At 40.9% G+C, this 27,025-nt stretch overlaps 5 protein-coding genes across 6 annotated transcripts in view; 3 read left to right on the forward strand and 2 right to left on the reverse strand.

The window, feature by feature from the left end:
• The first annotated feature begins 1,240 nt into the window (after positions 1–1,240).
• Positions 1,241–4,743, forward strand: LOC102797798 (uncharacterized). The gene is made up of 6 exons (XM_006784133.3): positions 1,241–1,431; positions 3,549–3,691; positions 3,778–3,845; positions 3,967–4,095; positions 4,217–4,312; positions 4,398–4,743. Exons 1-6 carry the CDS (start codon positions 1,321–1,323, stop codon positions 4,484–4,486), a joined length of 636 nt encoding a protein of 211 aa, XP_006784196.1. The 5' UTR covers positions 1,241–1,320; the 3' UTR covers positions 4,487–4,743.
• A 77-nt stretch (positions 4,744–4,820) lies between these two features.
• LOC148100213 (uncharacterized) lies at positions 4,821–6,785 on the forward strand. Its single transcript, XM_087849076.1, has 6 exons — positions 4,821–5,403; positions 5,520–5,665; positions 5,796–5,857; positions 5,942–6,052; positions 6,126–6,227; positions 6,441–6,785. Exons 1-6 carry the CDS (start codon positions 5,293–5,295, stop codon positions 6,476–6,478), a joined length of 570 nt encoding a protein of 189 aa, XP_087705202.1. The 5' UTR covers positions 4,821–5,292; the 3' UTR covers positions 6,479–6,785.
• On the reverse strand, positions 6,583–9,738 carry f2r (coagulation factor II (thrombin) receptor). Of its 2 annotated transcripts, none has more exons than XM_006784134.2 (2): positions 9,584–9,738; positions 6,583–8,294 (listed from the first exon to the last, which is right to left on the reverse strand). In XM_006784134.2, exons 1-2 carry the CDS (start codon positions 9,648–9,650, stop codon positions 7,093–7,095), a joined length of 1,269 nt encoding a protein of 422 aa, XP_006784197.2. In that variant the 5' UTR covers positions 9,651–9,738; the 3' UTR covers positions 6,583–7,092. The 2 variants fall into 2 exon arrangements, with proteins under 2 accessions (XP_006784197.2, XP_087705201.1); XM_087849075.1 differs by lacking the exon at positions 9,584–9,738 and adding an exon at positions 9,322–9,388.
• Positions 9,739–10,007: 269 nt separating this feature from the next.
• Positions 10,008–27,025, reverse strand: part of iqgap2 (IQ motif containing GTPase activating protein 2) — a 39,107-nt gene continuing 22,089 nt past the window's right edge. Inside the window, exons 16-38 of the mRNA XM_087849074.1 lie at positions 21,161–21,251; positions 20,672–20,839; positions 20,401–20,543; positions 20,081–20,251; positions 19,677–19,760; positions 19,324–19,395; positions 19,160–19,229; positions 18,641–18,849; positions 18,347–18,499; positions 17,788–17,951; positions 17,422–17,646; positions 16,934–17,074; positions 16,371–16,455; positions 15,992–16,224; positions 15,307–15,439; positions 14,359–14,461; positions 14,136–14,277; positions 12,945–13,032; positions 12,585–12,797; positions 12,344–12,504; positions 12,088–12,231; positions 10,838–10,946; positions 10,008–10,612 (exon numbers count right to left, since the gene is read on the reverse strand). Coding sequence (XP_087705200.1) covers positions 10,499–10,612; positions 10,838–10,946; positions 12,088–12,231; positions 12,344–12,504; positions 12,585–12,797; positions 12,945–13,032; positions 14,136–14,277; positions 14,359–14,461; positions 15,307–15,439; positions 15,992–16,224; positions 16,371–16,455; positions 16,934–17,074; positions 17,422–17,646; positions 17,788–17,951; positions 18,347–18,499; positions 18,641–18,849; positions 19,160–19,229; positions 19,324–19,395; positions 19,677–19,760; positions 20,081–20,251; positions 20,401–20,543; positions 20,672–20,839; positions 21,161–21,251 — 3,216 coding nt within the window. The 3' untranslated portion in view covers positions 10,008–10,498. The remainder of the gene's footprint in view (positions 10,613–10,837; positions 10,947–12,087; positions 12,232–12,343; positions 12,505–12,584; positions 12,798–12,944; positions 13,033–14,135; positions 14,278–14,358; positions 14,462–15,306; positions 15,440–15,991; positions 16,225–16,370; positions 16,456–16,933; positions 17,075–17,421; positions 17,647–17,787; positions 17,952–18,346; positions 18,500–18,640; positions 18,850–19,159; positions 19,230–19,323; positions 19,396–19,676; positions 19,761–20,080; positions 20,252–20,400; positions 20,544–20,671; positions 20,840–21,160; positions 21,252–27,025) is intronic.
• f2rl2 (coagulation factor II (thrombin) receptor-like 2) lies at positions 22,244–24,142 on the forward strand. The gene is made up of 2 exons (XM_006784136.3): positions 22,244–22,459; positions 22,742–24,142. The coding sequence occupies exons 1-2, from the start codon at positions 22,396–22,398 to the stop codon at positions 23,761–23,763; spliced, it is 1,086 nt and encodes a 361-aa protein (XP_006784199.1). The 5' UTR covers positions 22,244–22,395; the 3' UTR covers positions 23,764–24,142.

Genomic DNA, 27,025 nt, shown 5'->3' on the forward strand with positions numbered 1-27,025 from the left:
TGTTTGTTTGTTTGTTTGTTTGTTTGTTAATTAGTTAGTTTGTTTGCTTGTTTTAATCAATTTTAAATCATGCTTTTTATTTGTTTTTGTTTCTAATGTCTCTGTAAAGCACTTTGAATCACCTTGTTGTTGAATTGTGCTATACAAATAAACTTGCCTTGCCTTGCCTTGCCTTGCCTTCACTCAGAAGGAAAAGCCATCAAATGTCAGGATAAAAGAATGACATTTAGGGTTTTTTTACTGATGAAAAATGTCAAACAAGGTCAAATTTAACTAGAATAGGTTGTAAAGGTTAATCTGTAAATAAGCAAAGTTAGTTACCACAACAAGGGAGAAAATGCCACAGCAGCTGGAAAAAAGAAGGAGAGATTTGTATGGTGGCTATTATAAGTGAGATTATGAAATGTGAGGTATGAAGTAGAGAATATTAATGCATTTATTAGCTAAATATTTGATTTTAAGGAGAAAAAGGATTGGCACGTCCACCCACAGTTAAAATCTATGCTAGTCAATAGTTTGGCTGTGTTTTATCCCTCTGACATGAATAGAGGACCCCACTGAGGTCAGAGGTCATTCCAAAGGGGCTCATTTGTCAAGACTAAAGGGGCTCAGTGTATCTCTGCTTGGAATTCAACCAAATTTGGGGAGAACTACACTAAAAATCCCCTGTCACAAAGACATTGCACATGTTAAAAAAACAGATGAGTGTTTGTGTGTGTGTCTTTCTTTTTATTTTCATGCCTTGTTTAGTGTGAGAGAGGCTGTGCAAGGAGGTGCTCGCATACTGAAAGATGGAGGGGATGGAGGTCCTATTCAGACTTTGCCAGCTGGCTGTTATATAACAAGATAAATTGGACACAAGCCTGACTGACTGGATGCATTAAGTGAAAGACTCCTCCTGAAACCAGAGGAAGGAAAAGAAAGGGAGAGAATTATTAATGTGATTATAAAGTCACGTTATGGTGACAGAAAGCATTTCCTCACAACATACATTACATTAGTTTACAGTAAGTGTTATTATGGTTTGGTTCAGCATAAGTCTGCATGAAATTAGTATAAGTCAACATAATGTCCTGTGGAGTGATGGGTGCACAGCTTGGTGTGTGTGTGTGTGTGTGTGTGTGTGTGTGTGTGTGTGTGTGTGTGTGTGTGTGTGTGTGTGTGTGTGTGTGTGTGTGTGTGTGTGTGTGTGTGTATGTGTGCACGTGTGGCCCAGCCCACTGTTACAAAACATGTCCCTCAGTTCCCTTTGAGGAGGCTCTAGCTGGCAGTGGGGTCCCTGAGGTTAGTGTTGCTCCCTGGCCGCCTGCTGTCTGGACCATGGCTGCACAGCAGGTTATAGTTCTGCTGGCTCTCGCCTCCCTGGGCGTCGCATCTAAACCGGACTGTAAAGAGCTGGTCAAGCCTCTGGTGCTGGACAGCCACAGCCCCGTGAGTATGAGCAACCATTTGTTATGAAGCAGTCATAACAGTGATGCATATTAATGTGAACTGAGTAGCTGAATCTTGTGTTATTGGTGGGATTGTTGCAAAGTAAAGATCCCAGTATATGTTATTCTTATTATTCTTCATCCGCGAACTAGTCTCACATCATTTGCCGTAGACACACTGTTCATACGCCAAAACGACGGGCTTAATCATGTCCTGCGTGCTTCTATTCAGATTTCAAAATTTTCATGCAGTTTCTGAAATATTCCACTTTTTCTATTAATAAAGTCCCATTGACTTTGAATGCAGAGGCAGCACTCTCTCACTTTTCTGCTGTCACGCTCCTTCCTCTGGACCCATTTTCTTTCACGTCATTTGCCCATTCAGACGTCGTTGTCACACCACGATGAATGTCACGAATGTGCCAAAAACAATATCGCATTTTTTCCACAGTAACTTCTAAGGTCTTTAAATTCTTTTCAAAGATGTCACCAAGATATCTCTCAAATCCCTCCCCCATTCATGTGTATTGCAGAGCAACAGTGAAAACGAAGTAGGTCAGAGTGCGAAAAGCACCAAAGCTCGCCTGAAAATTTTCTGTTTAACCTGCCGCTGCGACCATCATTTTCACCCTTCAGCCATCCTTTTATCTTCAAAACAGCTACGCTTGTCTTCTTTTCAAGGAGCCCTTCCCACACATGCATACTTCTTGAACCGGAGCCGTTTGTTTCAGAGGAATGGCATTTTGAATTCCCGTTCACTCCCTGTTTATTATCTCCAACCAGTTTTGGACAAAAATCCCCCCAACCTTTTTTAACTCGCTCCCCTGACCTCACTTTAAGGTCTACACACACCAAAATCCATATGTAGAGCAATGTGTTGGGATGCTAACAGTTTTTCAAACAGATGAATACCACTTTTGTTTCCCATTTTATAAACGTCATTTTGTGATAGACAGAGAGACGGGGTCACTGCTCTCATTTCACACCCTCACTCATTTGAATATCATTTGTTGATTGGTTGGCACAGTCCTGCTCGCTCATCCTCAGTGGCATACTTATCACTTGCTGGCCTCTCCATCGTATGCTGAAGGTCATCAGTTCATGTCAGCTTTTTTTCTCTTTCTCTGCTTCTCTGTAAACACATTTTTACAATTTACTATTTACAGCGTCAAACACGTGTATTCACCCTACGGCAGCAAGCTATTAGCTGTATGTAATGAGGTTGCAGGTTGAAATATTTTACAGATAATTTTAATACAGATTTTAATCTCACTCACTTTTTAAGTAGATTTAGACAAGATCTCTTAGTGGCACAGTTACTGCTTCCTTGTCTGTCTTTTGTGTGCTGAAGGCCGTCAGTTGGAGTACAGCATGGGACATTTTTCATCATGTCATCTCTTTCTCACTTTGTCAATACGAACATACAGTATGGGTAACTTAAACACATATCAATTTTACAATGTCTGCCACTTGACTAGGTACACCTGATTTCACTCTACAGCAACAGGCTATTTACGTACAACCTTTTTACTCCATTGACAACAAGACATAGTCTGAGTCTACCCGTAGCAACCATCCTACTGCAGTTCCCCGAGAAACCGCACGGTCTGTTTACTATTGCAACAGCATAAAGCAAATGTTCCTTGGAGTTTTTAAAAACCAAAGAAAGTTTCAGCTGGTCAGTAATAGCTGGAAGCTTGCGTCCATGTGCACCGAGCATCAAGCACTTCTACTGTCCTGTGCAGCCGGTGAATCTTGCATGTAAGCTACATTAATGTGTCCCCTACTAGATTCCAATGCAGTAGTTCTCACTGATTATAAAGCAGAAAAATTATGATTTAGAAGAGCTGCAAAGTAAAATTGTATGATTATTTATTTTTAACTTAGGGAAAGGGACTCACCTACCTCTGGGTTAATCCATGTTTTTGGGGAGGCCAAATGCCGTGTCTACAGTCACAGCAGAGTAAAACAATAATGTAATACATTTTCACAACACTTTTTCTCTAACCAGGCTATGAGAGAAAGTTGTATTCTGCTGAGAAATAAAGTCTGGTCACATCTAACAGAAACAGTCATGAGAGTCATTTGCATTTTATTTTTCTCTTTGTGTGCCGGAAGATTTATGGGAAGTGGGTGCTTCACGTGGCATCCTGGGACGATCCGGGCCTGAAGGACGACATATTGTCAGTGAACAGCTCCTGGTTGGATGTGTCAGCGTCCTCGGAGAGCGGAGTCATCACCATCTACTGGGCTGACCGCCTGTGAGTGTCGTGTGTTTCATGTGTGAACATACTGATGCGGTCCAGTTGAGAGTGTATAGTAAAGTGTTGTTGTTATCTCAACACAGGAATGAAAATAAATGTCTTCAGGGCATAGCGAACGCCACCATCTCAGGAATGACAAGTCACACCACCTGTATGTGTCTGGTATTTTTGCTCTGACTCACTGAGTTGGTGATGTGTGCCGCAGGTTTCATTTCTTTTAATCGCTGGGGGTTACAGTCAGAGTTATGTTTCGTTTTTTTGTTTTTTCACAGATAACATCAATGGTCACACTTCCTATCATGACGGGAAGTACTATGAGACCTGCAGCAACTGCCTGCTGTCTGAAGACACCACTCTCCTCCCCGACGGCAAGTCAAAAGGGCGATACTTCTTCCTGTTCAGTAAGTCATTTTTCAAACCTTCATCTCGCATTTTAGCAGCAACACACAGCTTAATATTTAGCACATACTGCTTTAAATAACCACCTTTCTTTTCCCGTCCTCTTCTTTCTTTCTTGAAAAGCACGGACCGGCGCTCTGGAGGGTTCTGAGTTGGAGACCTTCAAGAACCAGGCAGAATGTCTTAAATTCCCTTCAGAGTACCACTTTACAAGCAAAGGTCAGCCGCCATTTAGGCGTGTTTCCAGCATCCCGTGTGACCATCACAAACACTATTCTCATTTTGTGATTTCCTCTTCCTTCAGATCTTTGTCCTGATGGCAGGGCGACCGCGTCAACTGGCGTCAAGAATACAGAGAAAGAGCAACCTGAGATAGAGCCTAATGTGCAGTAAAGTAGAACAAAGAGGTGCCACAGCTCTGTAAACACCCAGATAAATCTTCCTTTAAATGTACTAAATAGTGCTGTAGTGTGATCTACATGTGTTGCCATACAAAGTTGTGCTGCATAATAACTTTTTAATACACTATGTTGTCTTTCCAGCTAAGAAAAATCAAGTCTAAATGCCCAGTTTAAATCCTTTTAGTGGTATTTGTACGAATCTAGTTCCCACTGGTTGTGCGCGGCAAATAAAAAGGGCTCTAACTTCTCCGTCTGTGTTCTAGTCATTTATTTTCTGATCACCATCACACTGCTGTTCCCCCAAAGCATCAACAAAGACTGTTGCTGAATAACATCAGTGTTAGAGGGAAGAGAAAAGATGTTAAACTCTTAAACCGTCGCCACACAGAGTCCAGAACGCCCCCACAGGGAAACATCCTTCATTCTGCTGCAGAAAAGCTGCTCCAGGTCCTTTTTGAAAGATTTCAACAGCCCAAGACAAGATGTGGCACTTTGCCTGAGTTCATTCAGGAGCAGTGGCGTGGGCAACAGAGGGCTATTGAGCTCGCCTTTCAGTGCTGAGAAGAAAAAGAGGGGGAAAAGAAGAAGAAAACTGCATGCATGGTCATTAGGAAACCTTCTCTGGTGCATTTGGGCCTGCAGAAAGCCCCTCCACCCCAGACCCTCTCCTCCCCTCCACCCCCTCCTTCAGGATTAGCACTCGCACGGAAACAACTTTTTGTGTGAAGCCCGGAGGGAAAATGAATCAGAGTTAGATGTTTTCTGTTACAGGTTCGGCAAACATCCCTGTGGCTGACCATGGCTCTGCCTGTTGTTGTATTCCTGTTGTCTCTCATTGCACTGGCTGCTGCATCTGCACCTGACTGTAAGGAGCTCGTAAAGCCTTTCATGCCAGAGGACCCCAAACAGGTAAGTCACCTAGTGTGTTTGCTTTCTCTGTCGTATTTACAACAATGATGCTGGAGTTTTTTTTAAACATGTAAGGACCTTATTTTATTTTATTTTTATTTTTTTTGTGCATCAAGGTGTTTGGAAAATGGATTTATGTGATGGGAGCTGGCGACCCCAAACAGTACCACAAAGCACTGGAGTCTCTGAAAAGCTCCTGGATAGACTTGTCCCCGACTTCCAGCGATCAGACTGTGACTTTGCGATGGGGAGATCACTGCTTGTGAGTTTGGTGATTATGTTATTTCAATATGTTAAACAGACTTATGTATTTAATGCAATTCAGTATTAAAAGTGAAACATTTAAATTTAGTTGTGAAAGACAGATTCTGCCACGCCTTGTTGTTTCTCAGTAACCGGTGCATCACGGGGGAGGTAAATGCAACCATCTCAGGAATTGCTACCACATTTCGCAGTGAGTGAGCTACAGCTAGATTAATTTGTCTTCACAACAGACAATAGATTTCTCGTATAGTAACCCAATGCTGTGCTTTTAAAGAAAATCTGTCAGACCACAAAGGGCACATCCTGCAGACTTGCTCTGACTGCCTCCTGTGGACCGACACCTTCCGAAATGGGGACGTCACTGGCAGATACATCCTGCAGTTCAGTGAGTCCTGCACTTCTCAGCACATCAAGTCAGGGCTTCAACCTGGATGTTGACATTCTCTCTTTGCTTGCAGCGAGGACAGGAAAAATCGATCCCAAACATGTGGAAATTTTCAAAAAACAAGTTGGCTGCTTGAACTTCCCAGATGACTACCACAGCTATGATGGCAAAACAGGTCAGCAGCTATCCAAAAACCTCCAACGACAGGGTTTTAACTCCCACAGGGTGGAGATTCTGCGAAATGTCATATTTAAGTGCAATAGTTTTTAGGTCTTCATTATTTTTGGATCAATTCCATAAAATACAATGCACACGGTGAGGAAATGAGGCCACCGTTCTCCATCCTGCTCAGGGAAACGGTCACATTTTGTTTCTATTTTTCCTGCAGAGCTGTGCCCTGACGACAAGGAGAGCACGCAGGAATAAAGAGGAGGCAACGAGATCCACAAAGCTGCATGCATTAAAAGAAAATACATACAGTGTTGTCGTATGTGCTGTCTATATGCTCTGACGTCATGAATGCCAGGACGCAAAGTTATAAATGATTTAATCTCCTTTGAATATTTACTCACTGTAACGGCATCGTGTTGGGAAAACCACATCGACAGCTGTTTTTGTCATATCATAACACAGTTATTAAAACTGTTTTTATTAACAGTGCACTAACTGTCATACCCATTATTCACTAGAAACACAGATGTGTTGAATATAAAATAAAAAGGTATTGTTAAAATGATTTTCTTATTGTGGAATGAATCCAATATATCCCACACTGTAAAAGTGGCGATTACATTTTATGACTATAAAATAACAGAAGATAACTGCTTGCATGTACACACTGATGCTACCCATTTGCTTGTTCTGATACAAATAAACCCAGCAATACCACTGGGGTCTAAAGTCGGCACCACATCAAGTTTCATATTTCATCTAATCCACCTCGTGCACTTCTTGATAACAAACAGTTTGAGCAAACACAGAAGTAATCTGTTATAGTGTGGATATGGCTGAGAGTCTAACAGTTTTTCAGTCCTCATGTCTTAAGCCATCAGCCTGCTGTAATGGCTCCCCATTTCAGTCTGAACGCTCTCTATTTTGCACGATCTGCTGCTCTCTGTCAACTTGCTGGTTCTCGTGCTGCTTGTGTGTGAGCCGATCCCGCCCTGTCCCGGTCGCCTGCATCTGAGCAGAGCCACCACCTGTTTCTGGCACTGAGAGGACCCGAAGTAATAGAGGACCGGATCCAGACAGCAGCTGAAGCTTCCTATGCACATGGAGAGCAGGTATGCCTGGTAAGAACTGTTGCTAGCCTTGTGCGCCAGTTGAACGTAGTGAACCATGAGGATGATGTTGGTGGGGGTGAAACAGACCACAAACACCAGCAGGACAACCACAGCCATCACCACAGCGCGAGTCTTCTTGGAGCGGTTCTCCACGTTGGCTTCAGCCAGAGCCTGAATGATGCGTACGTAGCAGACAACGGTGAATATGAAAGGGATGAAGAAGAACACAGAGGAGTAGATGGGGAAGAAGTAAAGATAGTAAGACTGTAGTTTTCCTACGTCCTGCACATCATGGCATGTGGTGATGCCCAGAGACGATATATGTAAGGTCTGTTCTGAGATCAGCAGGGGGCACACTCCTCCCAGGGATAAGAGCCACATAGCTGCGCACACAGCTGAAGCCGTCTGAGGGCTGCGCCACATGAGAGAGTTCATGGGGTAAACCACAGCCAGGAAACGGTCAATGCTGATGCACATCACAAGCAGGACGGAGCAGTACATGTTACAGTGGAAGGCAGCAGTGACGGCTCTGCACATGAAGGATCCGTAGATCCAGTTGTTGCCGTGATAATGGTAGGCGATCTTAAAGGGAAGGAGCAGCCCGAACAGCAGGTCAGCACAGGCCAGGTTGAGCATGTAGATCACCGCCGGCTTCTTGGGACGGATTTGGCTCACGAACATCACCGTGGCAAGAAGGTTAAGGGGCACGCTGATGATGAAGACGAAGATGTAAACGGTGGGGATGAAACGTGTGGCCAAGCCACCCTCGAGAAATGCTTTGGTCTCCTCCGAGACATAATAGTGTTTCCGGGGATGATGGGGGTGAGGGGGGTGTACTTTTCTGGACTCGGTCGATCCTGAGCCTCCATCATCTAAGAGTGACAGGTCTAAGTAGTCTGCTGCATCATCTCCAACCATTACAAAGTGGCCAGAAAAAGTCCGCAGAAAGGGAGTGGAGCCTTAAAAGAAACGAAATGTGGTTACGCCAAAGGGATGCACAACACTCTAAAACATTTACACTAGGAGCAGTTTGGAAAAGCAGATTTTTTTTTTTTATCTGATCAGATTGTTAAATACATCCATCAGGTTCAAGCTCGTCCTAATGCCCCGATAATATTTTAGAAAGTCCGGTTAAGTAAAATAAACTCCATAACACGAGGGTGATTCTCTTGGGCACGCTTTAATTACCCAAAGGTTAACTCAAAATACATGAATGCATTTTCATTAACAACAAACAAACAAACGTTTTCTCATAAAATACTGCAAATAAATAAATAAATAAAATTTCAACTTTTTTGTATTAATTAGTTGACTAACCAGTAGAGATCACACGTTTCCGTGTCCCCACTGACCATTACTACAATTTCAATCGATTTTAAATGTATAGAAAATTTAACTATTACTCAACTTTTAATGCCAAAATACAATTATACGCACATTATTTTAACTATAAATAAATTTATTCTATGAAGTACAAATATTTACACATCCTCCAGTTTGCTTTGAACCCAGTAACGCTATACAATTTACCTGCTACAAAATAAAATGTTTTTGACATGAGCACCAAGGAAGTGACATCAACGAGTCTCTTGAAGTGCAAAGAGAATCAAATGTCACTATATTATCTTACCTATTTATTTATTCACAGAACATTGTTGAGCTTTGTTATTGCTTTAGTGTATGGGCTTGTTCTTTTCATTTTTTAGCAGCCTCTAAGGGTTAAAGTAATTTACCACAAACATTCAGGGCCAGTATTTAATTCCGATTGTATATTTGTCAGATGACATGTTGGATGTCTTTTTTTTCCCTAAATTGCTCTAAGAATAAATATATGCCCCCTCCCTTTAAAAAGGTTATTTTAAATTTTATTTTGTCAGGCTCAACGCTTCAATTGCTGTATGAATAAATGGTTAAAGCAAAACAACATTACTGAAAACATAAGAATTTTATATCCAGAAATAAAATGAAGTAAAGGTGTGTACTTACTAAATAGTGCTACCATTAACCAAAAACTTCAACCCTCTTGTTTTGTTTTGTTTTTTTGCTTTACTGCAGCGAGATTGAATGTTCAAAAAAGTGATCACATTCACTTCTTCCTGCGCAGTGATCTAGTTAAAAGTAAATGTTTAAACCGATCCTGCATGTGTTTCTGGGGGAGATACAAATAAGTAAAGTTTACTCGAGCCCCAAGAGAGTACAAGGCAAACTGTAGACATCATCATCTTAAAGTCTTAGGAAAATGACTTACCATTTCCAGATGGGAGCACAGAGCTTTGAACAGAAAATACAAACAAGCAAATTAAGAGGTGATGCATGGCTTTACTGTAAATCCTCCAAAAATTTAGCAGGAGAGTGGAAATTATGTTTGCTGAAGAGCTGCTGAAAGTGCTGTTATTAAAGGCAGGAAACTCCACCTCCTCTCCAACTGAACATTTCCTATCATTTAACAAAAACCCTGAGTAATGTCACAGTGACGTGGATCTTCAAGCCAAACGAAAGCCCAAGTAGGTTTTTTTCCAACAGGGTCAAAGGTTGCCAGACCAAAGGGAAAAGCACATCACTGAATATGAATGCATGACAAAAGCACCAAAACAACTACTACTACCACCCATAATAACAATAATAATAACAATAACGACGACGACGATGATGATAAGAAGAAGGAGAAAAGGTTTGGGATGTGCAATTTATTATGAATATTGTTTAAGCATTAGACATCAATTATATAGCAACAACTACATATAAAAATACATCACATATAGCTTTTAAAATGTTCAAATGTTTATTAATTAAAAACACGCGTCTTTAAATTCTTTCATTAAAAAGGCACTATATTATTTCATACAGCCATGCAGGCTGCGCCGCTCCAGTTTCTGAAATAAGACCGTACTGGTTCGTCTGACATTTCCATCAAACTTCTCTCCTTTGGACAAGAAACATGAACATCACAATTGAATTCTTCAAAATACATTACCTTTACAATCACCACGTGGGAAAGAAAAAAATATATAGGTACACAAAGTGGACGATAAAGTTTCATTTTGGTGCGATCCATCAAATTATAGGCAGAAGAAACAAACCACGGCACCGTGTGACGTTTTTGTGCTGTTTAACAAACTCAGTACAGTCCAAAGGCACGACCAGGTTTCTCCCAACTCTGTTTTTATTTTCCGTAGAACTTCTTGTTCAGGAGGAAGATGAGTAAATTGACATTCACTTTGGCTTTGTCGAACATCTTCATGACCGCCACACCTTCGTACTGCAGCTGAAGGAGATCCTGCCAACATCAAACCGACTTGTTAATGCGCTGGTGCTGCAAATACGCTACAAATTATATCATAATAAAACACATCACTAAGTTCTTTCTTAAGTCAGGCTCATGCTGTGCTGGCTTATTTCCATGACTATTCCTGCCAGTAGTCCATAGAGAAGAAGGGAAATTCAACCATTTGTCACCAGGATTAAGTGTTGACGAGTGAGTTTTCTGAAGGGAAATGTTTACCTGGAAATGAAGCTGGACTTTTTCCATCTCGACCCCCATAAACTTGGCTTTCACCTCAAAGTCTCCAACTTCCTCAGTGGGCGAAATGTCGAACATGACATTTTTGAACCTGAGAGATAAGAAAAACAAAAGTGAACACCGGATGTGTGAGAGGATGAGAGTCCGTTTGAAATTATAGCTGAAATGTTGGAGAAGCTCTAAACAGACGTTTGACTGACTCCATAACAATGAGAGACGGCTCACAGAGAAGAGATCCATTTGCTTACATGGTGCTCTTGACCGCTAATGTAAAAAAGATCAAAAAACTGATAGTTGATTACATGAAGTCCAACAAAATGTAGGCACAACCTCGTTCTCATCAATGACACCAAGGTTGAGCAGATAACAAGCGTTTCTTGCCGTTATCGCTGAGGACCTGACACCAGCTCTCTGATAAAGAAGACCGAATAAAGCCTCCACTTTCTGAGGCTGAAAAAGGCAAACATTTTGACAACTTCCACCTCTGCAGCAGTGTGGTATGGTACCTGCACTGTCGCTGACCAAAGGGCGCTGCAGCTGGTAGTAAAAGCATGAGAGCACACTGTTGGTACCCAGCTTCCTGCCATCACATCTATTTAAAATATAGCATCTGGATAACATCACCTATGACCCCACTCACAATAGTCTGTTTGATCATCTCACAGGGGGGGAAACAGTACCGGTGTCTCAGGGCTTGCACTTTAACATTTGTTTTTCCTTCCCCGGACTGTAAATCTGTTAAACTATTGTCTCTCTGGCTCTTAAGCACTTTATCAAATGCACTTTATTAGACATAGAGCTATACACTGAGGTGTCATACACAGTGACTGGATCAGAAAACACCATCAGCCAGCACTTTGCCAATAAAAGAATACCAGTACTGTAAAACACTATTATGCTGCTATTTTATAATCATCTCATTATATTATATTTGCCTTTTCCTTCTTTATACTGTAGTGTAGTTACAGCTCTGCTTGTATAATGACAAATAACATGAAATCAAGCACCAAAAAGCGTCTGGTGTTGGGAAAGCGTAACTTTTGTACCTTACAGCCAAGTTTACTGTAAGGTACGGTTAACAGACAAATAACCAAGATGTGACTGAACAAATGATAAATATAAATTGTTTAAATAAAAACACTAAATGTGTTTAACAGCTTCTGCAATGTGTAAGTAAGAAGGATGTTAGCACCAAGCCCTTATCGACAGAACAGGTGAAGAACTGAACTCACTGGTTTGTCTGAAGTCCCTCTATCTCCAGGATGACTCCCTTCTCATGCAGTTTTGCTGCAGTGTACTTCAGAGACTGGGGCTTCCACTTCTTAATGCCCTTATCTTCCCCTTTCCCGTCCAGTTTTATAGATCTGCGTGAATTCCTGGACCATACAAACACACCAAGGGACATGTGTTGCCATTGAATCACAAGTTAAAATCATCCATCAAGTCTTTACCCTAATGAGGCTTGTTATAAATTAGCATACAACTCACTTCCTGTTTAGGTTATCCAGGCAAGTCTTGATGTAGGCATCATAGTAGTTCATCTGTTCCTGGTAGAAGGCAGTTTTTGAGTTAAGGGCAGTCAGAGTTTGCTGGAGCTTCACGAGCTCGGCCTTCCTCCTCTGTCTGTAGCGCCTTTGGTATCGGATGTCCTGTCAAATACACATTTTAGCTTCACAAATACAGAATGCGGGTCTGCATCTTTAGCTGGGAAAAAGAGCTGCTTATGAACCTTTGATATTTCGTTGATGAGGTCCTGGTATTTGTTACTTGCAGTAGCAAGGCCAGCTTGCTCCAGGTTACGAAGGTTCCTGATAATCTTCCTCTTCTTCTGCTCGAGCGGTAACTGGCTGTCCTCCAAAAGCGCTGGGCTGCTCTTCAGACCCTCTGGTGTCTGAGCATCCTGGACTGCCCTGCGCTCAACAATCCTAGTATGCTCTGACTCCTTAAGGAATAAGTTGCATACGAAGTAAGATAATTAATTACACTGAGAGGCAAAGAAAAAAATAATCAAATGAATATGCTCCTTTGATGAATGAAAGTAGCTGGCAGGTATACATTGAGGAAAAACAAGCAGAGAAATGTAGATCACCTGTGCTGCAGTGGCTGGAGTCTCAAGAATATCAGGTAAAGTCTCTCCATGTTGGATCCGAATCACATCCACAATCAGCTTTTTTGTCCTGATGTGCACACACACAAAGATCAGATGTGACACATTAGCTTCTTTTGTTTTATTTCACGTCACCACAAATATGTGCTTATGTTAATTAGTGTAACATCCGTTACCACCAAGTACAGAAGTAACTAGAGCACACACCCACATTTTACTCACACCTACTGCGCTAACTAGCATGCTAACACTTTAAAAATGTATCATTAAGTTGGGGGGCTTTTCACACCCTGTGTGTTCATACACCATTCTGCATTTAATCACTAGTTATTAAACCTTGGCTCTCCTCCACAGCATGACGTTTGTCTCTTCTCCATTAGCAGATGGCGGCCCCTCCCTGATGTTAAAAGGGAGTTTTTCCTTCCCACTGTCACCAAGTACTTGGTTATTTATGGCCGACTGATTATTGGGGGTTTTCTCCGACACTGCAGGCACATTGAAGTGGCTGTTGTTGAAATTTGGTGCTAAATGAATAAAACACAACTGAACTGATGCCAAGCGCAGAGAAAAATGTGATTACTTTTGGCTCTATAAGGACTGTTATGTAAGATGAATGCTCAATACAGGACAGAATGTTAATTGCCTTCAAAAAAAAAATTAAAATTAAAGCATTATATACTGTATATTATCCCAAGGAGCTTGAGTCTTATAACAGACTCTCACAGCATTGTTAGCAGGGTATGTTCAACTTTTTTAAAAAACAAAAATTCAGACACATTTGCAATGTTTATTTTAAATGTCTGGACTACCATTTGTTGCACTAGCTGTGAACTGTGTCCAAGAATAAAGACAAAACCAACAATACATTAGAGGCAAGATAAGCCAGACCACGAAACTCCTTCCTTTGGAACAGGATATGATAGAAGAGCAGGAAAGACATGCAACTGAAAGATAGCCACAAAGAAACGCACAATGTGTCAAGAAGGGTTAAGTGCAGTGCATCATATAGCAATACCAAACTCTATGTAGAAGATTTCGGAAGGAGTGTAATTCGGCGTCAAAGTTTTGCTTTAAATACCAATTACAGGGCTAAACACTTAAAGCCTAAGGATTAAAGTCTGTTACTGAACACACAGGAGTGTCTGTCTCAGCATCCTCCAGTGACAACCTTACTTTGTACTGAGGGTCTTTAAGTCTCTGTCATCTCCTTCCAGCAGCTCAAACTTGCTGGTTAGAGTGAGGGAGATCTCGGTCTTCGCCAGCTGACTCAGAGCACTCTCCCTATTTTGATCATTTGGGTCAACAGCTCCTTCACCTGGGAAAAAAAGCAGTACAGATTTCAGTCAACCTGTGACTAACTTGTGATTAATCAAAATACAAGTTTACTTGAGCGTACCGAGCAATGCCTCTACATCAGGGACGTCTCCGAGGTCCTGTAGCAGCTCATGCAGCAAGTCATTGCGTTCTGGAGAGATGGCGTCCAGATGTTCCAAAAGCAGCTGCACAAACACACATTTCATTAGTCACATCGAAAGTTTAAAATGTTCACATAAAATTAGTCATTGAACATATTAAACATTTGGAGATGAAGCTTGATAGATTTTCCAGTAAACGGAGAGCAGAAGCAGGATACAGCAAACAGCTCTTAAACGTCCTCTTACTAAATTTTGATACAGTCAGCGCCTTAATACATACCACAAGTATGAAACTGTGACTGTTTGGTTTCCAACATCCAGCTCAGTCCTACATATGCAACAGTACATTTATTTGTAGGTAAAAATCACATCCCCTTTTCAGCTGGGATTTTGCTTTTCTTCATATATTTAACACACAGGAACTACCTCAGTGTACGAAACAAAATTTTAGGGAACATCTGTCAAATTCAACAGGAAAGTCATTTCCATTTATAACAGATGGCAAAAAGACACAGCTGGCCAGAACCTACTGACATCCTCAATACTAACCCCCTTTGCAAGGAAGTGTTTTGGAAACATAACGAAAGAAACAGGATGTCAAGTGGTGATGATGATAAAGGGACATAACGTACATATAACATATTCCAAAAACTAAACAGAGAAACAGAAGAAGATTAAAGAAGAAACCTTCAAACTTGACTTGCTTGGGGCAAAATATAAACCCCTGCTAGATCTAATATCAATATAATCTCAATAATATATTTTCTAGTAGCAGCAACAGTAAGAATGTCTGTTTCCAATAACATGTACAAGCATGCAAGACAGGGGCATGGAGAGACAGGGCAAGTCATTTAAGTATGAATCATGTAAAGTTTAATTATATCCTCAGGAGTAGCAGGAAGAAACTTTATCATTTTGCTTGGGTTTACCGAGTGTGTATTGATGATCTCCTCTATTGATATGTAGATGATGGGTTTGCTTAAGTTCACCATATCCGAGTATTCGTCAATATTAAACTTCTCCTCTGGTTCAGGGACATCACACGCCGACTGGAAAAATAACCTGGGCAGAAATCAGCTGTTATTAGTGCTTCCAGAGCAAGAACATGAATCCCCCAGAAACTCAAAATTGCTCAACTTCCTGTGAAGTGCTCTGTATTGTTTTCCTCAGCAAGGTTAGCAGTTCATATTGACCTTTTCCAGTAAATGGACTGGGATTTATCGTGATTTTCAGAAATGATGAGTCAAACACAAAGTGAGGCAGATAACAGCACATAGCCGCCCAGCCTCTCCCATTTAGTTTGCTCTAGTCAGTCTGGAATTTGGTTGATTTTGTAGACACGCATGTCCGAACTGCTGACACGGCACAGCGGCTTCTGCTGCCAGGATTCCCTCTACTTCCACCATGTCAGCTTAACGCGGCCAAACATGTTCATCTCCAGGGTTTACCATTCTTTGTTATCAGAAAGAAACTGGTTCTTCCTCCATCACACTTTTATCATGTTGTTTTGGATGAAAAGCTTACCGTATTATCAGTGCTCTACATTGACCAAAACTAAATTATCTCCATAGACAAATCGGAGTACAGATTTGTGCCGTGTATTCCGCTCCTTACCTAAACTTCTCATATGTCTGTGATATGTAGTTGTTCATGGGCGTCATGTGTGCATTCTCGCCCTCAAACAGATTCTTGGCAGCAGCATGCTGGAGCATCTTTGCCACTGATCCCAGATTACGCCGCTGGTCTTGGTGGAGCTGCCCTCCTGCTGACAGGTCAATGATGTCAAAGCCATCTGGGGCCACAATGGCTGGGTTCATGTAGCGGTAATACAGCAGGTTACCTACAATCTGACATTTAAAAAAAAAAAAAAAGTATTATTTTCTCTTACCTCAGCAGGATAACAATAATAAAACCTATAGAGAAGACCATGCATGCACTATGAAAATCAAACACACACACACCATATATATGTATATATTTAGACATTTGATACCTTTAACAGCTCATCCTCTGAGGCATCTGGAAACTTTTCATGGAGGCTGTTCTTCAGAACTTTAGCTATGTATCTCATGCCATAACTACATGCAAAACACAAAGCATTGATGGGACATGAAGCACAAGCATGCACTCACATACTACATGGCAAAAACAAGCTTGTGATAAGGAATGCATCGATATCTGCATTAATGACTGCAAGTATTGATGGCTTTCAGTGCCTTCAGTATGTACCTTAACGTTTAAGATTTTAAATTGCATAACAGCTCCATCTAGTGGTCTATACACTCTAGACTGTGAAGATCGATGAGGCACAAAACTGGGTTACTATGGTAGGACTTGTGTCACACAAAGCACAAACAACTGGCCAGATGAACGCTTGCATCATAGCAAAACTGAACAACAAACACTTAAGAGACCAGAAAATACACTACAAATAAAAATCATGGCATGAAAGAAAACATTTAAACAGTTCAATACAATACAGGGAACTTAACCAGGAAAAGTCACAGAGCAAACAAAGGAAATTGGACTTTGACATTAACAGCTCCTAAGACTTACGGGAGATTATCCAGTGAGGACACAATGGAGTTCAGGACCTTATCTGTAGCCGAACGCAGTGTCTGACTGGAAGCCTGCAGCCTGTTGCGTACTTCCTCATGTGACATGGCCTGCTCAGGAGTCACTTCGTAAGGCAGCTTGCTAAGGGGCAGCAGAAGATGCATGTGTAAAGTTCACTGTAAAGTTATGCCTTTTGACCTGAATTTTAAATGCTGGATACCTCCGGCTAATTCAAAATTCAATTAGGATAACAAGCCATTTAAAAAATTTCTTCAGAAAGCTGAAATTTCAAGGTGAGTAAAACAAAATTTAAAAAAAAAAAAAAAAACTGAAAAAATTAGGACATGGACTAAATAAACAGTTGAGAAACAAATTTATTTGTTTTTACTCTACTTACTTTTGTCTCATAATAAAATTTATTTGATACCACAAATATTTAAGTGCAAAAAGCCAGGGCTAACTAACTATGCTGGCAATGTTCTCCTTACCTGGCCTCTCCAGTAGCACTTTCCAGCTGGTTGACCCAGGCTTTGTAGACCTCAACAGGGTTTGTGTTGAGGCCCAAGCTCTTGTCCTCAATGATGTCTTTAATGACTGGAGCCAACAGCTGTCTGAGGGTGTTGTGACCACGTGCACCTCTGTTGAAGCTCACCACCATCTTGATAACTGTTGGATTGCCTGTCACTATGTCCTGGATCTGGTCCACCTTAGAACTGAGACACGCAGAGAAGATAATAAAGGACTTTATAGGCACTCATTTACTGTTAGTAGTAGGTTATAGTTGAGTAAAATAAGTGTAAACTAGGTACAGTGAACTTTCATGGTATAGTATTATATGGAGCCACAATACTCACTTGATTTCCTCTTCTAGAGCAGTCTTGAAGAGTTTGAGCAGCAGATATTCCTCTCTCTGGTTAGAGGCATAGTTGTAGAGTGTGAAGATCACAGTGTCCATAAACTTGGTGGACTTGTTTTGGGGCATCTGGAAGATCAGCTTAGCCAGGTAGGATGGATTGGTCTAAAGAGAATGGAAGAGAAGGCAAGCACAGTGTTAGGCGACTAGAAGTGACACTGAATGAGTTCATTTAAAGTTGATGAGGCAGAGTAATGCTTCTTTTCCAATGGTTTGGTGACACTGAAGTTGTCCTTTACTGTCTATTGAAAACCAGCCTGCATTTCAGCTGACTTTAGAACCAAATGTAGTGGAAATTGGACACTATTCCCCCACTATACCCCCCCAAAAAAACCCACGGTGGATGAATTATACAAGTTGCATCTACAAATTATCTACAAATATCTTCCAAATAACTTTGGGACCAGCAGTATTTTGAGTCTTTTTCAGTTGAAATGCCATGACTGGTTTTATATCAGGCACTGGGCGAGTGGAAAAGAAATCAGACACATTTTTCATACCTGTAGTAGATAAAAGAGATGTTGGTAGGCCTCGAGTTTCCGTCTTTTGCCTTTACTCAGGCCCTTAATACCGAGTCTGTCTCCTGCCATTGGGTCATCTTTACTCGCCTTATTTTTCTTGCTCTTCATTTTCTTATTATGGGACACGACATCCTTTTCAAAGAAACAATAATAGATAAAGAAACTTCTTCAGATTTTAGTATCAACAATATTTTACTCAAACTATAAATGATTTCAACCCATTTTATTAACTTTCCGTTTTCCTGTCACATATTAATTAGAGGTGACGGCAACCTGCAGAGTGATCCTGTTCTTCACTAGCAGTCCAATCTTTATATCCATTAGGTTCAAGTCTTTCTCCATCTGTTGATTGGAGCGAATCTTTGTGACTACTTCCTCCCGAAGCCGTGTCACTTCCTGCTCTTCCTGTAGATCCAGAGGGCTCTGCTCTAACAAGTGGACAAATTTACGCACCACTGACAGAGGAGGATCCTTGGCTCCAGCTGAGAGTTGGTGTAAAAAAATAAAGTCAGCAACAAATGCAATTTGCAAGTTTATCCTTCATCATGTTCTGCATTTATATTACAGCTGACAAGCACAGACAGTATTTTTCATATTATACATATTATCATCAGAACTGAACAATATTTTTAGCTCGACTGTGAGGAAAAATTGGGGGAAGAAAATTGCAAATAATGTGGTTGTTCAAAAATTTGTGACTCGCTGTAAGTTGCAATCCTCTAAAACTGGCGAAACATGCATTAAGACCATAATTTCATATTCAAACGCAGATCTAAATTCTTTATGACTCACTTAGCGTCCTGTAGTCCTCTCTGGCTTTGTTGGCCTTCAGAAAAGCTTGGATTTTCACAATTTCTTTTTCCTAAACACAAAAATGAATCAGAGTTTTAGGAAGCATGAAAACAATCCCAAATCCAAATCCTGCACCTGAGTAATGCCAATGAAGTATTACTCACATGATCTTTGAAGAACTGTTGCCTCTGATTGTATTCACGTTTTGCTTTCCACATCTTTACAAAAGACTGGATCTAAATAAAATAAAGTATTTAAACAGTTAAAAAAAAAATATATATATATATATATATATATATATATATATATATATATATATATATATATATATATATATATATATATATATATATATATATATATATATATATATATATATATACACACACCAGGCGTTTGATGCAGCAGCTATGTTGCTAATGTTATTCACAGGTCAATTAGTGTTAATAAGTGTTAAAAATCCCAATTAATATTCTCCTGTTTTAGTCTGTCATTCATAACAAAAATAATTCATCACCTTGACAATGGAAGCAACATTTTTCTGAAGCAAGTTCATCCTCTCTTTATACACTTTCCTCTGTTTGTAACCTTTCCAACAAGCCTGCAAAAAAAGGAAAAACTGAGACAAACATGTACAAGCAACAACAAGTTCGGCATCAGCTTCACCACAAATCAGTTTACTGAGCTTAGACATGAAGTTTAGACATCAGTTTTCTAAAGACATTGTTGTCATTGTTGGTTTGTCTTCTAAGAAGATGCAAACAAAAATATGCAGTCAGTACAGTGGCTGTAATTTAATGTAAGTATATAGCTACCTTTGCTTATGATTTGTTTGTGCTTGGATAAGCCCTAGACATCCAGAATCAATGAGGAATATTTGACTAATTACTAAGTACACTTTATAGAGGTTCTATAAACTACCTGCAGTTTTATAACATGTGGTTCTTGCTGATGCAGATACTCCATTCTCTGGGCGTGCTTCTTCCTGACCAGGTAACCTCTGACTCTTGCCTGCAGCTTGGTCACAAAGCACTCATTGGCCAGCCATAGCTGTTCCCTGTTATACTCAGCAGTCACACAGGTCACCACATTCTGAGGGAAAAACCAAGCAGCATGAACATTGTTTGTTTAGATGCATCCAAGTATAAACAAATCTCAATGAAAACTACTGTTAAACTAAAAATGAAATCAGCCCAATCAATGGGAAATGTTAATAAAGCTTTATAATCAGTGGGTTGCACCTGGATTTCTTCTTTACTGAGATGTCCGCTGTTCTGTTCAAACCCTTCAGGCTCCTCCCAGGTGCCCTGTTCAGTTTCCAGGTTATAGAAATAGTCATATTTGTCCTTGATGCAGTGTTTTACCCACACACCATCAGTGCTGCCTGGAGGAAAGCAGAAAGTGCTTTTTAAAAAGTCTGTTGGTGTAAATCTGACACAAATTCTCAACTTCTCACTGGAGTTTCTTGAACCGAAAGCACATTTGCTGTCCCACAGATGTAAATCCTGTTACCTTTGGCATTACCGTCTCTTTGTTTCTGTGAAAGGTCATCTTGGTACGTGTCAGCACATTCAGGAAGAACTGCTCTCAGCCCTACACTGGGAGCCTGCAAAGCCTCCAGTGTATTCTGGGAGTCCCCCTCATTCACTGTCTTGTTAATATGAGCTACTGCTCCAGACACTAGCAATGCAAAGCAAAAGGAAAAACCACTGGTGTCAGCTTCACAACGCTATTGGGTCAAATAAAACAACAGTATACAGTAAAAGTACAACGTGAACACAATGAGTAGTGTACAGGAAAATAAATTAAAATGAATTAGACATCAAATTAATTACATTGACATTTTAATTGTCATTTTTCAATAGTTCATTTCTACGTCTGCCTCGCTATAGCAACAAGAAACACTGGATAAGAGCATCTATAAGGCATTATGTGACAGTTATTCATGGAAACAAATCGCAGATCAATTTGAAGAATTAATCAGGCTTTATCAGAACATACATGCGAGAGCCTCCTTTTCATCCTGGTTGGCTGTCAGTATGGCCTCTTGGATTTGGTCCAGCCACAGCACTGCAGATTCATCACCGGAGCTCTACGATCAGGAAAAAGAACAAAGATCATTCCTCTTCATTTCAGAAGACAAAACTCAAACTCACTCACACAAGGCATTATTAGTAGCTTGTTCATCGTTTCTAAAATATTTAAAGCACCCCGAACCAAAATAATGTGGAAAGTTTTACGTTTGGAAAATATTTCAGGTACAGTAAATGTACACAAAGTCAAACTGGGATTGTGGAGATATTTAATAGAGATAATGATCGCATTATAGAGAACCAGTGCCAGGAACCAGTCGAGACAAATAAGGAAAAGTTGACAAAAGATGACCTGCAACCATATCCTAGCCCACCTCTTAAAGCAATGACCTCAGTCTATAATGGGCTCAAAAGTCACAACAAACACAGCATGTTTATTCAGCTTGATCCTTATGTTTGTTCTCAAGCTAATTTTAGACGACATCAAGGGGTGCATCATCGACCACAAGACCATCAGGAAGGAAGTCGCTGTTTACAAAACACTGAAGCAGTCTGAAAGTAAAGACATTACTTATGCGTTTCACACAAGGGAGGTATAAGAGGTAATATTACATGTGTGATGTGATAGTGCAAGCCAGAAGGACATAGCAGTCCTTCAAAAGCAGCACAGCATGGAGGCAAGACAGGAAGAAAGAAAAACACCGTCCAGGGAAACCACTTTACTAAATGACCATCTTCAAGCACACATTTCACTTCCTTTATTGCATTCATGATGTAATTGCTACATATTTTATGTTGTCTGAAAACCAGCTTCTAATTCACTAGGCTGACAAACACTAAATCGCATTTTAACAAAAGTAAAAAAAACTAGTCAAATGTCTTAAATGAACCAAACTCTTGGACAAACATGATAAACAGCTCTGTAAACCATTAAGTAGTTTTTTCCCCCACTCCAGTGATTCAGAGGGCTGTGACTGACGCAGACAGCAGGGAATTCAGTTTTCAAGTCCAGGCAGGAAACATGCTTCTGTATACACTGCCAGGAAGCTGAGTTTGAGCTCACACCATTATCAGCTCGACCGCTGCACTGAAGAGATGCAAAACACAAAGTTTTACTGGTGGAAAACTCCTGACAAGAAGCAACACCAAGAGGACTGAAGCCTAATTAACTGGGAAATCCTGGAATATCAACTTAACGGTGACATGTTTGACCTCATGCCAGGACTACTCATTTGTTTGATGGCAGTGCAGACCAATCAGCTTGATGGTAAGTTTCTCAAGTTAACACATTACTAAGAGGATAACTCTTTTAAAAAAAAAAAATGCTTAAACCTTGCAGAAAAAGTACATTTTGGTATCCAACAACTGGGAAAGCTCTTTTCCCAACTCAGACTCACAAAATAGAAAACCAAAATTACTTTTTTAAAAAAAAACAAAACAAAAACAAAACAAAAAAAAAAACTTCAGAACATTTTGGTACAAAAGAAAAAAAAACTTTTTGCATGAAAGTTGGTTTGAAGGTGTAAAAACTGTTTTCTACTCTTTACAGGAAACAAAAACAGGACCAAAATCCAACCTCACACAGTGAGTCCAAGGACCTTTAAGGCCGACTATAATGACACAGGCAGAAACTTGCATGTGAAGCCAGAGAATCCAGTGACAGCCTATACCACAGGGGTGCTCAGCACCTGGGTCATACCCTCATCATACATCCTGTCTATGCTGGTGGGCATCCCCTCCAACGGCTACATTCTGGCCTTTCTCAGAGTCCGACTCAGAGCACAGTCCTTTTCCACAGTCGTTCTTCACCTGAACCTGGCGCTGTCTGACCTTCTGCTCCTGCTTTCCCTTTCGCTGCGAGTTCACTACCACTTCAATGGGAACAACTGGATATTTGGGGAAACCTCCTGCCGGCTGATTACGGCTTTGTTTTACGGTAATGTTTACTGCTCAGCTCAGACCATCGCGTGCATCAGCCTGAACAGCTACCTGGCTGTGGTCAAACCATTCATGTACAGGAGACTTGCTACGAAAACACTGGCGGTGTGGACGTGCTTGGTTATATGGTTCCTGTTCGGGGCTGCTGTTGTGCCTGAGCTCCTTGTCAGGCAGAGTTACAACATCTCCCAGCTGGGGATCACAACATGTCATGATGTACTTCCCCTAGACGAAAAATCACACTCCCATCTGGTGCCATATAGGTTGATGCTTATCTGTCTAGGCTTTATAACGCCCTTCCTCTTTTGTATCTATGCCCATGTGGCGGTAATTTACCATCTAGGTCAAAGTGCTTGTGACTGGAAGCCATTTATCAGAGTCAGCACTCTGGTTTTCAGCATCTTCTTGGTGTGTTTCTTGCCCAGTGGCGTCCTGCATATGGCCCACTACATCCGCCTGTTTTCCGGTGGGGACGACAGCCTGTATGGATACTTTAGAGTAGCTGTGTGTCTCTGCTGTTTCCACAGTTGTCTTGATCCCTTCCTGTGTATGCTTATTTCCAAGACAGCGGCTTCAGAACTACAATTTATTTCTCTACGCGAGATATCTCCGAGACAAGCAGTTATGACGTGATACTGGACATGTATACAAAAAAAAAACAAAACAAAACCCAAGCCTCCGTACTGGACTATTGTTGGAACACAGCAGGAAGTCACAAGGGGAAAAAAATGACAAACTGAAGACCGGACATTGTGGATTTAACAGGGTTAACATTAGGCTGTATCCAGGTTACATCCAGAATCAGAAACTGTTAATGTGGCCATAGTGTTATTTGTTTCCATGTATACTAAAAACATGTTTTATGTGTCATGTTTTGTTCATCTTTTCATTAAAATTATATCCAAAAGTCAACAATACTTTTTGTAAACAATATATCCGTTACTTTAAAATCAAGATTGAGCAATTCAGATATATACATGACCTAATGTAAAGAAGTGACATAGGATAAAAAACTGCTGTATAACGAAACTAACAAGACAAAGTTATGACACATGGTTTAAATAATGATTCATGGAGGAAGTGGGGGTGCTTACTGAACCTGCTTTGCTCGCCCTTTCCTTCCAGGGGGAGTCCTCTACCTCCTGATCTTAATCATCATCCCATGCCTTCTCCTCCCGCTTCTCTGACAACACATCACCCACGCACGTAGGGTCTCAGGGGGGACATGAGCTGCATAGGCCACAGTTGGTAGGGCCATTCACGTGGCTTTGCTGGCTGTGCTGTGCAGTCATCTGTTTCTAATTTTTAATTACCACACAATAAGGGTGGGAGATATATCAAATATACTCGATGTATTACGAGTTTTTCCACTGACGATAGTTAAAATGGCTTTATAAATTGTCATGACAATATTAAGCTGTCTGCATGCAATTCCCTGTGAGTTTTTTTCCCTCCCACACGCTGCACAAGCATCATTAATCCCCCTCCCTCCCAAACAGAAAATTTTCTACCAGGCGCACTGCGCTGAGCATGTGTGTTTATATCCTACCAGACGAGCGAGGGAATGAGATTCGCTGAACAAAATGAGGTAATTTGCAAAACGTGCTGTAAACATTTGCCACAAGAGGTAGCAAGACCACGAATTTATTCTACCAGCTGAAAAGTTATCCACTACAAAATTAAGACTTTTTAAACTCCACATGTCAACGTCTCCCCACACATCAAAGAAAACATTAAATAAACCAGCTGTTATACCTGTGACTGTTCTATGTCAGTCGTTTTTATAGTCACTATCTAGACTTTTGTTTCTGTAATTTGAGGTCATCAATTTTTTTTATTTTACTATTTTATGTGTTGTAAGCACAAAAGAGCACCTTTTTAATTTCAATTGTTTTATTTTGTCTCGTGAATTCTTGCTTGATGTCTTTTGTTTGTTGAAGGTCGAGTGTTGACCACAGAATGAGTCATTTATAAAAACCTCTGTGTGCTGATGGTTAAAAACAAAAAACAACAACAAAAAAAAACGTTAAAATAAAACCTTTCAATTCATTCAGATTTTTAGTGTTCAAAGTAGAAAAAAAACCCCAAAACATTGAATAGTCCATTTGAATGAGTGGACGGACAGTTGTCATAGGCATGTGTGGTCTTGGATCTTCAGTTCTCTTGGGGGTATGGACGACCGGGGTCTCCTGGATCTTTGACTGTCTGCCTTTTGCTCTCAGGAGGGGGCATTGTTGCCGTACACAGACACTTACATCCTCTCTCTCGCCTTCTCTTCCTCTCTCACAGCAAAATTCTATATTTGTGTCCCTCCCTCTGTTTTGTCTTTCAGTTGCTGCATATCGTTTAAATGTGTGCTTTGTTAGCGAGTTGGAGACCGAAATCCCGTTTACTAAATGGTAAATGGTAAATGGCCTGTATTTGTATAGCGCTTTTACTAGTCCCGCCTAGGGACCCCAAAGCGCTTTTACACGTCCAGTCATCCACCCATTCACTCTCACATTCACACACTGGTGGAGGCAAGCTACAGTTGTAGCCACAGCTGCCCTGGGGCAGACTGACAGAACTAGGGGTGCAACGATACTCGTATCGATATTGAACCGTTCGATACAGTGCTTTCGGTTCGGTACGCATATGTATCAAACAATACAACATTTTTAATTTATTTTATCAACTTTCCTTCTGACGGTGCTGTCTGTGTTGAGCGCTCAGTGGATCTGCGCTCGACAGTGCAGCCTAGGCGGAGTAGTCGAACACAGATTCACTGAGCGCAGGGCAAGCTAGCTAGACAGAAGCTAAGCTCGTTGCAACATGGCAAATTGAACCTCCCCCACCCTCATTCAGATCTGGCGTCTGGAACTATTTTGGTCTTCATGTGACGTATGACCCTGAAGGTAAGCGAGTCATGGACTAAAGTAAAACAGTATGCCAGATGTGCCAAGCAATGCTCAATTACATGAGTGGGAACTAGTGTGTTAGCGCAGTTAGCTCGTTAATGTGTTGACACTGTCCAGCCCCACACACGGGGCAATCCGCTGTAGCTCGTTAATGGAGATTTGCCGTGTTGTGGCGTTAACCTAATTTCAGATTAAGGCTGACAGCACTAGTGGGAACACAACGAATATGACTGCACATTTACCCGATAGCATCCTAGTGCAAAGACAAGTGGAAGCAGACAAAAACAACAAGCACGCATACAAACTTTACCGAGTCATTTAGACAGCCGTTAGCACATGATTCTCCTTATGGGGACCTGATATGTTTAATATGCTGCTGAGAATATAGCCCAGAAGAAGCGTATAGTATAGCTTTTATTTTGGAAAGAGACATTTCTCTGTAATAAACTCTCTTTTCCAAAGATGAGTGATTACTCGATCAGATACAGGGCTCGCAAAATCGCTAGCGATTTTTCCAGTCGGGCTGCCCTGCTCTGCTTGTCGGCCTATCGTAGGAAGGAAAATATATGTCAATGCTTTTGCATTCTTTCGGAAATGTAGCTGGGTAATTATGTCATTGGCATCGGTGAGCCTTAGCTTACTATGCAAACATGACAAGTGAAATCTCCCGCAGCAAGCTTAAACATGTGAGAGGTTGATCTCGCAGAGAATCGCTGAGCGTTATGTGAATGCGTGTGTAAAAGCAGCAGGATATATATTTTAGTTCTGCTGAGCCAAACAAGACAGGTCAGGGTGAAGAAGTGACAGCCAAAGAAAAGCTTACCACAAAACGGAAACGTTATGACAAATCAGACTATAAGGCAAAAAGAAAGAGCAGCTTTATGGTTTCATGGACAAAATAATTTCTGTGGCTGCAATATGACGAGCTAAATAACCAGGTCTACACATAAGTGGTCCGCAGGTGCGCATTCGCTGTCAAAATAAAAAACGCGCACAAG

The sequence above is a fragment of the Neolamprologus brichardi genome, chromosome 12 (genome assembly GCF_056152115.1).
Source record: "Neolamprologus brichardi isolate AB-2024 chromosome 12, ASM5615211v1, whole genome shotgun sequence".
NCBI classification, from domain to species: domain Eukaryota; kingdom Metazoa; phylum Chordata; class Actinopteri; order Cichliformes; family Cichlidae; genus Neolamprologus; species Neolamprologus brichardi.

What these genes read in the sequence shown, in the direction of transcription:
- f2r (XM_006784134.2), bottom strand. Translation starts at nt 9,650, where the DNA reads ATGCATCACCTCTTAATTTGCTTGTTTGTATTTTCTGTTCAAAGCTCT. An exon ending in TGTGCTCCCATCTGGAAATG is followed by an intron (nt 8,295 to 9,583) that starts GTAAGTCATTTT and finishes GTTTCTTTTAAG; the next exon opens with GCTCCACTCCCTTTCTGCGG.
- LOC148100213 (XM_087849076.1), top strand. Translation starts at nt 5,293, where the DNA reads ATGGCTCTGCCTGTTGTTGTATTCCTGTTGTCTCTCATTGCACTGGCT. An exon ending in AATTGCTACCACATTTCGCA is followed by an intron (nt 5,858 to 5,941) that starts GTGAGTGAGCTA and finishes GTGCTTTTAAAG; the next exon opens with AAAATCTGTCAGACCACAAA. An exon ending in CAGATACATCCTGCAGTTCA is followed by an intron (nt 6,053 to 6,125) that starts GTGAGTCCTGCA and finishes CTTTGCTTGCAG; the next exon opens with CGAGGACAGGAAAAATCGAT.
- LOC102797798 (XM_006784133.3), top strand. Translation starts at nt 1,321, where the DNA reads ATGGCTGCACAGCAGGTTATAGTTCTGCTGGCTCTCGCCTCCCTGGGC. An exon ending in TGCTGGACAGCCACAGCCCC is followed by an intron (nt 1,432 to 3,548) that starts GTGAGTATGAGC and finishes GTGTGCCGGAAG; the next exon opens with ATTTATGGGAAGTGGGTGCT. An exon ending in GCGATACTTCTTCCTGTTCA is followed by an intron (nt 4,096 to 4,216) that starts GTAAGTCATTTT and finishes TTTCTTGAAAAG; the next exon opens with CACGGACCGGCGCTCTGGAG.
- f2rl2 (XM_006784136.3), top strand. Translation starts at nt 22,396, where the DNA reads ATGTTTGACCTCATGCCAGGACTACTCATTTGTTTGATGGCAGTGCAG. An exon ending in GCAGACCAATCAGCTTGATG is followed by an intron (nt 22,460 to 22,741) that starts GTAAGTTTCTCA and finishes TACTCTTTACAG; the next exon opens with GAAACAAAAACAGGACCAAA.